Below are 13,002 nucleotides of genomic sequence, written 5' to 3'. Positions count from 1 at the left end.
TTCTTCCACTTGAATTGTTCTCTTCTCAGGTCTAGAAGAAATACCGGATGATCGATCTCTGTTAGCCTCTTGTTTCCTCTTGGAAGATTCTCCCTTTCCAGGTCTCTCTTTCCTCTTCGAACCTCTTGGATGGAGATTCCCCTCACTGGCACATCGAAGGTTTCCTTCACCTGAATTTCTAGGATTAGGATTGCCTTCACTCACACTAGCTCCACCTTCGGTTGGTTTCTCTTCCAAAGTGAAAGTCATAGCTATGCCTTGTTCTCTCAACTTCTGATGCTGAACGTCAACCCATCTGCGAGTACAAGACAAGACTGGTGCCATCAAAGTATCTAAATCCACGACCTCGGGCTCATTCCAATCTAACCTTATTGTTTTGCTTTCTCAATCATAGGAAGACTGGATATGTCTGCCACTGTCCTGAGCTTGGTCGGCCACTCTGTAAATCCTGCATTTCCTGATGAAATCCAAAGGTAATCTAGAATGCATTTTCCGTTTCACTTCAAGATCATCTAAGAGATTCATCATAAAATCTTCAATCTGATACTCATGTCTAAACTTCCTGCCGACTGTCTCCTCTAAATGTCCATGTGGATCAAAGCTTTCTCTCAGAGCAAAAGATGAAAAAGAATACAAGGCTAACTCCTTCTCTGCGTCATCCATGGCTAAAGCATTAGGACATACCTCAACTGAATTACCCAAAATGATAGGTACTGGAACTCCATTCTGATGTCTGTGTCTGAATGCCTTCACATATGCTGCCAACTGTCTTGTTACTTCAAGTAACACAATTCTGTCTGTCGGATATCTCGGCAACATGTATGGAGGTAAAGGACATCCATGCACCCTAATATAAGTGAACTTGGGAAACTAAATGAACCAAGCACCGTACCTCTTTATGAATTCCTGGGCATCCTGAGATAACCTGTTGTGAATTCCACCTTGCAATGTCCTTGTGATGTTCATCGTGAAAGTATCATTAACCAACCTATAGTTGCTCCCTGGTGGATGATGCAAGTAGGCATAGGAATCACAAGCTCTGACCTCGCTGGGTCCTCTTCCAATCACTCCTCTGTGAGGTAGTCCTGCGTATTCAACACTCCTGATCAAGGCATAGATGACGTAAGAACTCATGTGGAAGGACTTAGTAGCCTTGAGTCTCCTCAACTGTACGTCCAAGCAATGGCTAATCATCCTAGCCCAATGTATTGTACCTTTCCCTTGAACAATCACCTGGATGAAGTAAAACATCCACTTCTCAAAATAGAAGGCATGAGGGGCTCCTGTAACTCGATTGAGTATGGTAATTAAATCTCTGTACTCTTCCTGGAAATCAATCCTGTGCGGTGTGTTCGGGACCTTGCTCAGACGGGGACGGCTCTTGAGTAACCAGTTCTTATTGATAATGCTTAGACAAGCATCTGGATCATCTTCGTACATTGATCTGGCTCCTTCTATACTCTTGTATATCATGTCCCTGTGCTCTGGAAGATGGAAAGCTTCACTTATAGCTTCCTCTGAAAGGTACGCCAAAGTGTTTCCCTCTTTGGACACGATCGTTCTGGACTGTGGATCATAGTGACGAGCACATTCGATCATCAACTCATGGCACTGAACAGCTGGAGGAAAGCCGGCCGCCTTAATGATGCCACTCTCTATTATTCTCCGGGCGACAGGCGATGGCTTGCCAATGTAAGGGATCTCTCGAAACTTCTTTGTGCTAAAGTTGCCTAAGTTTGTATCTCCAATGTGGCTCCACTTCGACACGATCTTGGTCTCCACTTCTTCGGTCTTCTGATCCTCTTTCATGAGAGCTGAACGACTGGTGGATGCTCCCGCCTTCGGTGTCGCCATACCTACACAACATTTCATAATGAGAAGCTAGATTTTGCAATAAATAACATAGATTAGAGAATAAATTTTAGGAAACTTCATGATAAGTCTTTGAGTTATCATTTCCTAAAATAAAACGATTGAGCTAGGAATTCAAAATTTCAAAAAATCAAAATTTAAAATATGACGATGAATAAATAAAACAATAAAATCAAATCGCCATACCTCAATAGAGAGCTAACTCTAGAATGCAAAAAGGACAAAATCGCCTAGGCAAAAAGATCGAAAATAGCCTTCAATGTAATCGCTTTAGCAAAATAGCAATTCGCCACCTTTTGAGTTGCCTTTGACGTGATCTTCAAAATTCGTTCAAATGGATCTTCAAGTCTCGCACCACCTTTGGATGATGTTAGCGTCACCTTGGATGATAGTTCGCACCACCTTTCTTGGAATGAAATTCGCACTTCTCCAAACACAATTCGCACTTTCTTCCTCCAATCGCATGTGTGAGATGATAAATAATATTGTGAAAATGAAGATTTCACCTCTCCCTTTATAGCGCTCACCTCACCATTCACCCCCAAGGCCGACTTGGTAAAAATAAGGCAATTTTAAACGATTTTTTAATAAAATAACAAGGCCGACCTTTAAAATACCAAGCGCTCCAATCGATTTTTTATTAATTAATTAATTATTAAATGCCTTTTATTTTTAATTAATAAATTCGATTTTTTTAAAGGCAAAATAATTAATAAATATTAAGCGCAATATTTAAATGCTAATTAATTGAGTTTTTTGAATTTATCAAACTTTAGCATTTAAAATGAATTCAAAGATGTTTATTTAGTGCCAAAATTTTGAAAATGGTAGATACGTACCTCATCACCCTGGTCCCTTGGAGAGGGACAGGAGCGATCCACTATTTTGGTCATGATTCTTGCGTTTTTGTCGTCCAAAGTCTTCATCTCCGCGTTCAAATCAACCACTTTGTCGGGTCCTCCGAGTTTGATTGTCTTGCTTGTGTGAACAAATGCCTTTATAACCATTATCGCCCTGGTCCCTTGGAGAGGGACAGGAGCGATCTTCATGTTTTCACGTTGATCTTGCATCTTCGAACTCCAATTTTCATCATAAGGCAAATAATAACATCGCTTGTTCATTCCATGCTCGTCCCACTTGCTTTTCACAAGACATTTTGATGTTTAAAGGATCATCGCCCTTGTCCCTTGGAGAGGGACAGGAGCGATCCTTGTCTTTTCTCCATTTTAAGCTCAAATTGGTAATATTTAACGTCCATTTCCCTTTGCATCGCCTTCAAATGATGTCTAAAACCATGTGCGACTTTATCTTAACGTGATCTTCAAAGGATGTCATGTGTTTTGGCAAATATCGCCCTGGTCCCTTGGAGAGGGACAGGAGCGATCTCCATGTCCTGGCTCAAATTTGTAAACATTTGATCTTCGTTCTTCGTTCATTGTCTTCCAAAGGACGTCCTTTACTCCGCCAACCCTTGCATTGTCTTGATTTTGAAGGAGCATGAATATTTTTGTAAAAATCGCTTTGGTCCTTGTCCAAAGGACAGGAGCGATATGAGTTCGTTAGCTTGATTGATAACACTTTGACGTTCAAAACTTTGGTATATCACCTTCAAAAGATGCCTTGAACCTTGTATGACCTTGTGAAGTCTTGACTTAACGTGATTTTTGCATGAATCGGTCAATACATTCAATATCGCTCTGGTCCCTTCCTGAGGGACAGGAGCGAAGTTCAAGGTTTTGAGTTTGTTCTCATGTTCTTCAACTTGCCATTACCTTCAATGCGTGAAATGACATCCCTTGATTCTCCTTGGTCGCTTGAAACTTGCTTAACTTTTGAAATATATGCCTTTATGGAAATATCGCTCTGGTCCCTCCCTGAGGGACAGGAGCGAACTGGGGGTCTTAGTGTAATTCCTTCAACGTTGGCAATTTTGGATACTTCGTGCTTCATTGGAACACTTCGAAACGCCTTTACCACCCTTCATCTTGACTTGGAACGGTTTTGAACTTGAGGAAAAGGCAACATACTCACTGTATCGCCCTGGTCCCTTGGAGAGGGACAGGAGCGATTCTAGCCCTGTAGGCCTCATTTCATTTCGTCATCTTCAAAACTTATATTCAACGGATTCGTAATGTACCCTTCTATTCATCCATGCCTTGAGATCGGTTGTAACTTGGCAAGAAAATCATCTATAACAAAAATCGCTCTGGTCCCTTGGAGAGGGACAGGAGCGAACTTAAGCATTTAGGGTCCTTGTTGATGTTTCATGATCTTCAATTTATCTTCAATGAGTTCATTTCACCTCTGTCCTTGCCTTCAAACATAAACTTGACTTGATCTTCGCCTGAATCTCGCCTTATGAAGAACATCGCTCTGGTCCCTGGGAGAGGGACGGGAGCTACAATGTACTTCGCCCTGGTCCCTTCCTGAGGGACAGGAGCGATTTTAGCATTCTGGGTCATTCTCCTTCATGTTTGCACTTCAAGTTATATTCATTTGATAAAACATATCTCCTTGGACCTCTTCAAATCGTCAAATCATTAAAATCCTGCAAGGACAAAGCAATATTTGATTTGTAGCTCCGGTCCTTCACTGAGGGACAGGAGCGATTCTGCTCCTACAGGCCAAAATATCATGATTTTACAAATTTTATCACTTCACAAGGCGAAAACAAATCATTTTCAATGTCCGGGATCAAAAATCAAAGAACTCAAAATTTGGTCAAAATTGGTCAATTGGTCAAAATTCACATTTCATCTTCAACACTTAGACAAATTGAAGCTCTGCACTCAAAATTCCAATTGAAAATAGACCATTCTGGCAAATTCATTTCATTCAAAATTTGCATCCTTCGAAAGGAAGCTCAAAAGCTCTCAAAATTGACTGGATTCTGGCCTAAAAAGACGATAATTAAAACCCTAAGGGTTGACCCTAAATCCAGACAACTGACTGACTAACAAAATCCTAAAAGCGAAACGAAAAGCGAGCGAAAAACGAGCAAAAAGAGGGGGTCCCCATTTGCAATGGGGCAATGTGTGAAATGGTCACAACATCTTGTTGACGTGTATTTTATACACAATCATACACAGAATAAAATACCAATAGGCATCTTATCCTCTCTTGAGAAAATAGTCTCTAACTGCTGAAGATTCGCATAAAGGATCAGTTAGGTAGACTCCAAGGTTCTTTTAGTAGGGTCTCTACGTGTGGACAAGCTTCCAGCGGTATGATGTGATTTGCGTTTGGGGTTGTAGTTTGGATTGGATGTTGTTGTTAGTGTTATATTGGGAGATTGGGATTGATTTGAGTTGATTCGGGTGAAAAATGAGGGAGTTATGAGTATTTTGATGTTTCCATAGGCTGCTGAATTGTACTTTCAGCCTGCAGATTAGTTGTAACAGAAAAATGATAGTCTTGTTGTAAAAATCTGCAATTACTCTTCTCATCTCATCTCTATTTTGTAAGGTTGTTTCAGTAGTACTGATCATCCCTTCTTTTTGCTCTTATTTGTAATTCCCACTGTATAAGTGGAAGAGGCTGGCTTGCCGCCTTCTAAGTTTTGTAATTCAGTTTTTGTACTCAGTCCTCCCACTGAATAAGTGGTCGAGTGATAAGTTCAATACAATGGTCCTCCTGCTGAAATATGCAGTAGAGTGATAGCTTAATGTAATGTCCTCCCGCTGAAACACGCAGTAGAGTGATTGAATTTTAGTTTCTTGTTATTTTCCCTTGGTCGGTTTACCGCTAAGAGTTTGGTTTCTATCCTGCTGGATAAGCAGAAGGGGTTGGCTTGCCGCCCAGGCATTGTAATTTCAGTTTGATTATTGTTGCTAACGATCCCCGGAGCACCGTATGCTCTCACCCTCCCAGACTGGGCTCTCGGTGAACAAAAGGTAGAAGGGTTCCCTTTCAGTAGTTCGGTTTATTTCTCTAACCTTAACGGGTTGTGGTGATTGCTTGTGTCGCTTATTGTTAAAAATTCAAAAAAAAAATACTGGGATATTACAGTGGTATCAGAGCTGATTTTCTTGCCAACCTATGAGAGTCAGTGGGTTTAGAAGTCTCCATGAGTGACAGAGACGTCAAATACTACAACAGAGAGCAGAAGAGACAACAGTTTCAGATTCCTATAGTGCCCGAAGAGGACACATTTTCAGGAGTACTGAGAAACAGAGGGAAGGATCTAGATACCTCAAATTCAGTGGATTCAATGGCAGATAAGACTACAGAAACAAATGAGGCACCCGACAAGAAGGCAGAGAGGCAATTCAATGCCATGATGGACATGATGTCTTTACTGCTGGCAATGCTCAACCAGAACGTTGTTGGGGTCCCTAATCAGCCCAACAATGGACTGGAAGCCAGCACTTCTAACACTCCTATAGGCAATGGAAATGGGAGTAACAACGGGAGTAACCATGAAGGTTCAGCCCCAAGGCCTTTACAACCTGTATTTCTGCCAAGAGAAGTACAACAAGCTGAAACAAAGATACCCACAGCTAATGAAAAAAGAAACAGCTACATGGAGTATGCTTCTCTTCCTATTGAGATCCGAGATATCCTAACTCTAGATTAGTTTATGAATCAGAAAATGAAGAGAGGAAGGAGGAATGACTATAAGTCTACTGCCCCAAGAGATTATCAGCAAGCTCTTGGAAGAGTGACCTTAGCACACTTTGATGGAAGTGCTAAGAGTACAGCTAGAGCATGGGTACAAAAGTTGGACAATTACTTGTCCTTGAGGCTGATGTCGAAGGAGGATGCCATCAAGTTTGCTACCTTGCACTTGGATGGAGTGGCCCACGAATGGTGGTACCATGGGTTGGTCACCCTTGGTCATAACTTAATCACCACCTATGCTGATTTCACCAACAAGCTGATTGAGAGAGACACCAAGGATCCAGAGGTGAAGTTCAGAGAACTTGCACAACTCAAGCAACAAGGTTCATTGGATACTTAGGTGACTGAATTCCAAAACCTGTCAGTCATGGTGAGTGGCATCTCAGAGAAGCGGTTGCTTGTCCTTTTCACTGAAGGACTTGAAGAACCTTTGAGAGGATGGGTCAAAGCTTTTGATCCGCCCACCCTGGCAGAAGCTATAAAAAAATCTAGAAGTATGGAGTTGGCTGCCCCAAAGAGTAAAATTCAGTCCAAGCCTTTCCCTTTCAGAAAGGACAAGAAGAAGTTCACGAATCAGACCAAGAGGTTCCCTCCGCATATGGATGATGAGCTCCGTCAAGAGCTCCGGAGAAAGAATCTTTGCTATTCTTGCAGAGAACCTTGGGTTCCCGGACATAGGTGCCATGGAAAAGGGAATTTGCATCAGATGGAGTGCTATTCAGCAGATGGATCAGATTCTGAAATTTCAGAACAATAAACTGAAGTTGAGGACAGTGAGTATGAAGAGGCTCCTGAAGGGCCTAAATTTGGGTCAGAAGATAGAGGAGTGGTTGTTCAACTCTCGAGCATTCACAAAAATGAATCTTTCAGAGTTCAGGGTGTGATTGGAGAGCATCGTGTCATAGCTCTCATTGACACAGGTGCAACACACAACTTCATTGATGAAAGGATTGTTGCAAAAAAGGGACTAGTGGCAAAGGAAGTTGAGGGCTTCAAAGTCATGGTAGCAGATGGCTCCACTATATCCTGTAATCGAATGATTTCCAACATGTCTCTGAAGTTGGGAAATCATGAAATCAGAGATGATTTCTTTGTGGTGAGTATTGGAGGGACTGATGATGCAGTCCTCGGGATTCAATGGCTGAGATCTCTTGGTGAGATCAAACTAAACCTACAAACCATGGAGCTGAAATTCCTGTCTGAAGGGAAGAAGGTAGTTTTGAGAGGAATATCGCATGGGGGACTTAAATTTGTATCCTTGAAAAGAATGGAAAGGCTGATCCGCCATAATCAAGTGGAGTGGGCAGCGGAGTGTTTGATAATGCCTTCCAATCCATTGGTGGATAAGGGCAGCTATTCCTCAGATATTTCAGCAATGGTCAAGGATGGAAGCAAGATCATGGTAATGCCTTCAGAACCACAACAAGAGCACAGAAATTATCCTAAAGACATTCAAGCTTTGATAACTAAGAGAAGCAAGGTGTTCGAAAATCCCCCTTCTAACAGGCCCCCTGAAAGAGGTGTCGAACACATTATTGAGCTTGAAGGAGTTAAGCCAGTCATGACTACTCCTTACCGATATCCTAAGAAGCAGAAGGATGAGATTGAGAAAGCAATTTAGGAATTGCTTGACATGGGTTACATACAGCCTAGCAAAAGCCCCTTTGCTTCGACTGTTGTTTTGGTGAGAAAGAAGGATGGGACCATGCGCATGTGTGTGGATTACCGAGCCCTGAATCAGAAAACCATCAAGAATCGGTATCCTATTCCGAGAATTGATGAGCTCATTGACGAGCTACATGGGGCAGTGTTCTTTTCCAAGATTGACCTCAGATCAAGGTACCATCAGATTAGAATGAGAGCTTCAGATGTGGAGAAGACTGCTTTCAGATGCCACTTTGGGCATTTTGAGTTCCTAGTCATGCCCTTTGGTTTGACTAATGCTCCTGCTACATTCCAGTCATGCATGAACAAAATCTTCCAAGAGCAGTTAAGGAAGTTTGTTTTGATATTTTTTTATGACATCCTAGTATTCAGCAAATCTTGGAAAGAACATTTACAGCAGTTGGATGAAGTGTTGGGCATATTAGAATCTGAGTCCCTGTTTGCCAAGGAGTCCAAATGTGAGTTTGGGATGGAAGAGTTGCTCTACCTCAGTCACATTATCAATGCGGGTGGTGTGAAGGTGGATTCCGAAAAGATTAGAGCCATCCTTGATTGGCCTACTCCCGAAAACATACATTTGAGGGGATTTTTGGGATTGTGTGGATTCTATCGGAGGTTTGTGAAGGGATACTCTCAGTTGGCTGCCCTCCTTACAGATCTCACAAAAAAAGGAGCTTTTGAATGGTTCGAAAAGGCACAGACAACATTTGAGCAGTTTAAAACAAAGTTCCTAGACTCGGACTCAGCTCTGACTCGGCAAGGCTGACTCGACTCGTGACTCGGCTCGGACTCGGCAATGACTTGGCAACGACTCGGCAAAATAAGAAACCCTTGAAATTTAGAGATTTTTAATGATTTAAAACTTGTTTCATACACCCATTATTGAATTAAGCTTAAAGACACTATAAAATCATCAAATAGAAGCTAATTTGATCACATACATAAACATACATCCATCACATGCGTAGAAATGTAAATTGTAGCTGAAGGAATTAGAAAACATAGATATATAGAGTTATAAATGTTGTCCAATGTATAATATAAAATCCATGACTTCAAATGTTCCCAAACATATATCTAACTATAAAGTCTAAAAAAAAACAAGTCTCAGGCTCAGGCTCAGCCTCGTCTATCTGCCTCCTACAAAGGCGTCTAAGGTAGGTCCTGGATGACTGAGTAGCCATAGTCTCTGCCTGTGATGTGCCAGTCTGAGTAGCCATAGGTGTTGTGCCTGATCGTGCTCTATCCTCCTCCTCTGCCATAGCCACAGCCTCAGCCTCTCTGTCTACCTAGTCAACCCACTCAAGGTCCTCATCAGTGAAGACTGGATCGGTGGACTCAGTGAGCCAATCGGACTCGGGGTCGACTTCCTCTAGAGTGATCAGAGAGGAGTCATCGTCCAAAATCTGCCTGGTCCTGAGACGGAGGTTGTAATGAACAAAGACTAGATCATTCAACCTCTCCACAGACAATCTATTTCGCCTCTTCGAGTGGATGTGCTCGAACATGCTCCAGTTGCGCTCACATCCAGAAGCGCTGCACGGCTGGCTCAATATGCGGATGGCAATTTTTTGAAGGTTTGGGGTTGAAGGCCCAAACATTTGCCACCATCTATCTGAGATAAGGAAAAGAAAAAAACATTAGTCTCATTTCCAACTTTAAAGGTAGATTATAAAATGAAAAATTAAAATGCATGTCATAAACTTTAGAATTTTCTACCTGGCTGCAATTTTGTCCGACCCTCTTTGCACAATTGGCTGGCAAAGATTGCCCCTGATGCATTATTAAATGCATCCATCTCAAGAAGTGTAGCTGTGGTATCAGTGACCATCCGCTGTACTACTGAATATAGCCCGCTAAGAACCTCCTCATCCGCTTTGAAATCAGCACAGAAACGAAATGATGGATTGAGGTAATAAGCTGCTGCATGGATGGGCCTATGAAGTTGGTTATGCCATCTTCTATCAATTATGTCCCAAATGGGCCTATACTTATCCTCAACTCCAGCATATATGGATCTAATGGCCTCCTTGGCCCTATCCATGCCCTCATATATGTAGCCCACAGCGGGCTTCTCCCCATCAACAACTCGTAGGAGAACTACTAGGGGCTCAGTGACCTGCAAATAATGTTAAACAAAAATAGTTAACTCACAAGTGTGCATGAAAATAAGAAAAATTGCAAAGTTGCACAATGCAAACAAAACAAAAATATGCATATAATATTATAAATTTATAAGATTACCTGCACGATCTCTGCACAAGGGATCCAAAAACCTGGCTCATTAAAAATGCAATCTACTACATCCATCCCTGCAGTGGTCGTAGCATAGGATGAGGAAGTCCACTCCTCACCAACAAACATGCGCCTCAAAGATGCCTTTGATTTTAACAAGGATTTCAATGTGAAGAAATTTGAGGCAAATCTCGTTATACCAGGACGAGCCAACTCCCTTTCCCTCGTGTATTGCCTCATAATGCCAAGGACCAATGCATGATTGTAAATAAATTTGCATATATTCTTGGCCCTTTCAACGCATTCTTTCACCCATCCAAGCTTACCTATATCCTCCAGCATGAGGTCAAGGCAATGGGCCGCACATGGAGACCAAAAGATTTTTGGGTGCCTCTCCATCAAAAGTTTTCCTGCAACAATTTTAAATTAGTTAAAGAATTAGATGTGAAATTTTACCATTAATATTTAAACGTTAAAAAGTTAAAACTTAAAACTTAAAAGAAAACTTTTAAAGTTTACCTGCAGCAACATAACTTGCTGCATTATCCGTCACCACTTGCACCACATTTTCTTCCCCCACCTCATCTATAACTTCCTCAATAGCCTCACATAAGTATGCCGCATTTTTGACATGTGAGGAAGCATCGATGGACTTCAAAAACATGGTGGATCCTAAAAAATAAACAAATTAATTATCAATAAATTAGAATGTAAATTATTCAATTTCAATCACAATGCATATAGAGAAGTAAAATGATCAATCACCTCCGCTGGAAACAAGAAAATTTAGGAGTGTTCTATTCCTCCTATCAGTCCAACCATCTGTCATGATGGTGCAACCCTTCTGGCTCCAAGATTGGCGGTGGTCCTCTAGGTCAACTTTCATATCTTCCACCATTTCCAATAAGAGAGGGCCACTCAACTCAGTATCACTAGGGGCTTTAAACCCCGGCCCACAAACGGTTACTGCATCAATCATACCTTGCCAATAAGGAGACCTGTCACAAACTGAAATAGATTAAATAAGAAAAGTTCAATTTCAATTTCAACTTTCAAATTCAAACCATAAAATTTTAAATTTTAATTTAAAACAATCAAATAAAAAAGTACCTGGCTGCAATAAATGGAATGTTGCAGAAGTACCAAAACTTGCAAATTGCTTTTCTTCCTGCATCATGGACCTCCTTGTTCCAAGACATGCTCTCAAGCGAGGGTTGTGCGTCAGGAGTAGTGCGTGGTACAAAAAAATTGTCTATCTTGGATTTTCGCACTCTAGGACCAAAAGTGTGACTAGGAGTAGAAATAGAAGTACTGGCACTAGCAGAAGCACTAGGACGAAAGGGAGGCATAGAAGAACCCTCTCCAACACAACCTATGGATGCAGCTGTGGATGTGGAGCCGGATGCGGATGGAGGGGAACCAATATGACATAACTCCTCTCTTTGTCTTTTTTTGGTTTGCTTATGTATTTCAAAGTTTTCTAATAGGACGTAACAAAAACGGATTGCTTCGGGAGTTGCCTTGTCACAAGGCTCAGTATCATGACCACGTATGCCAGCAATATGATATTTTAATCTATTTATCCCCCCATGGTTAATTTCCTTACAAAACATACACTTGGTTTGATTTCTCTGTCTACCAGGGAATTCTTCAGTGTATTTCCATGCCTCATCTTTTTGACCATGTTTCCTAGGTGGAGGATTAGGATGAGCCATTAGGAAAAAAAATTGTTTTCAAAACGTGAGGGCTGCTGCAATAAGACAATTTTACAAATCACCATTTGAGCATTGTGTTTGACAAAGTTTTAAATTTAAAATTTTAAACTAATTAAAAAAAATCAGCAAAGACTAATTTGTGCATTGTGTTTTTTCTTGAAAATTTTCAAATTTCAAAGAAAGAAATTAACAATTCAGAAAAATCAGCAAACCCTAGATTTTTTTTAGAAAAAATTATAAATACATGTATACAATTTTTTCAAAAAAAAAGTCTAGAGTTTGCTATGCTATTGTTCTATTTATGTCATTGTGATTGAATCATTGAAGTATGCAAGCAACAATATAGATTTGGAAAGCTAAAGTTAAAAAAAAAAAATTTTAAAAATGAAAAAATCCATAATATAGAAAAAAAACCAACAAAATCAATAAAAATTAAAACTTACCTCTTTCAAATTTGTTGACAAGTGTTTGAAATGAGCTCCTTGATGCTCTCAATGCAACTGTAATGCTGCCCCAATGTGATTTGTGCAAGTTTTTCACCTCTTCCTCTCAGCTGGTTGCAAAACTCTTCCTCTCTTTTTTCCTCTCTTCCTCTCTTTTTTCCTCTCTTCCACTCATAAAACTGAATGGCAATCCCTTTTAGGGTTATAACAAAGGCAAATGGCACAAAACATAATAAAAATGTGTTATGTTTTTTATGTTTTAGCGTCCACTTTTTCCAGCTGCGTCGGCCGGGTCACGACCCTCGGACTCGGCGAGTCAGGCGAGTCACACCCTGTGACTCGTCCGGGCCCGGGTCAGGGTCGCTGTGACCCGGCAGAGGTCACTCGGCCCGCGGACTCGCGTGACTCGCGTGACTCGCGTGACTCGCCGCGAGTCACGGAACTCTGGTTCA

The 13,002-nt window shown here is 41.2% G+C and overlaps 2 protein-coding genes across 2 annotated transcripts; both read right to left on the bottom strand.

The window, feature by feature from the left end:
• Positions 1-9,274: 9,274 nt before the first annotated feature.
• On the bottom strand, positions 9,275-9,985 carry LOC131874655 (uncharacterized). The gene is made up of 2 exons (XM_059218461.1): positions 9,877-9,985; positions 9,275-9,772 (listed from the first exon to the last, which is right to left on the bottom strand). The coding sequence occupies exons 1-2, from the start codon at positions 9,953-9,955 to the stop codon at positions 9,447-9,449; spliced, it is 405 nt and encodes a 134-aa protein (XP_059074444.1). The 5' UTR covers positions 9,956-9,985; the 3' UTR covers positions 9,275-9,446.
• Positions 9,986-10,507: 522 nt separating this feature from the next.
• LOC131874271 (uncharacterized) lies at positions 10,508-11,371 on the bottom strand. Its single transcript, XM_059217559.1, has 4 exons — positions 11,158-11,371; positions 10,912-11,064; positions 10,593-10,802; positions 10,508-10,536 (listed from the first exon to the last, which is right to left on the bottom strand). Exons 1-4 carry the CDS (start codon positions 11,369-11,371, stop codon positions 10,508-10,510), a joined length of 606 nt encoding a protein of 201 aa, XP_059073542.1.
• Positions 11,372-13,002: the final 1,631 nt, after the last annotated feature.

The sequence above is a fragment of the Cryptomeria japonica genome, chromosome 3 (assembly GCF_030272615.1).
Source record: "Cryptomeria japonica chromosome 3, Sugi_1.0, whole genome shotgun sequence".
Taxonomy (NCBI): domain Eukaryota; kingdom Viridiplantae; phylum Streptophyta; class Pinopsida; order Cupressales; family Cupressaceae; genus Cryptomeria; species Cryptomeria japonica.
Note: the sequence above shows the minus strand (reverse complement) of the source record. Positions and strands in the feature narration are given on the sequence as shown.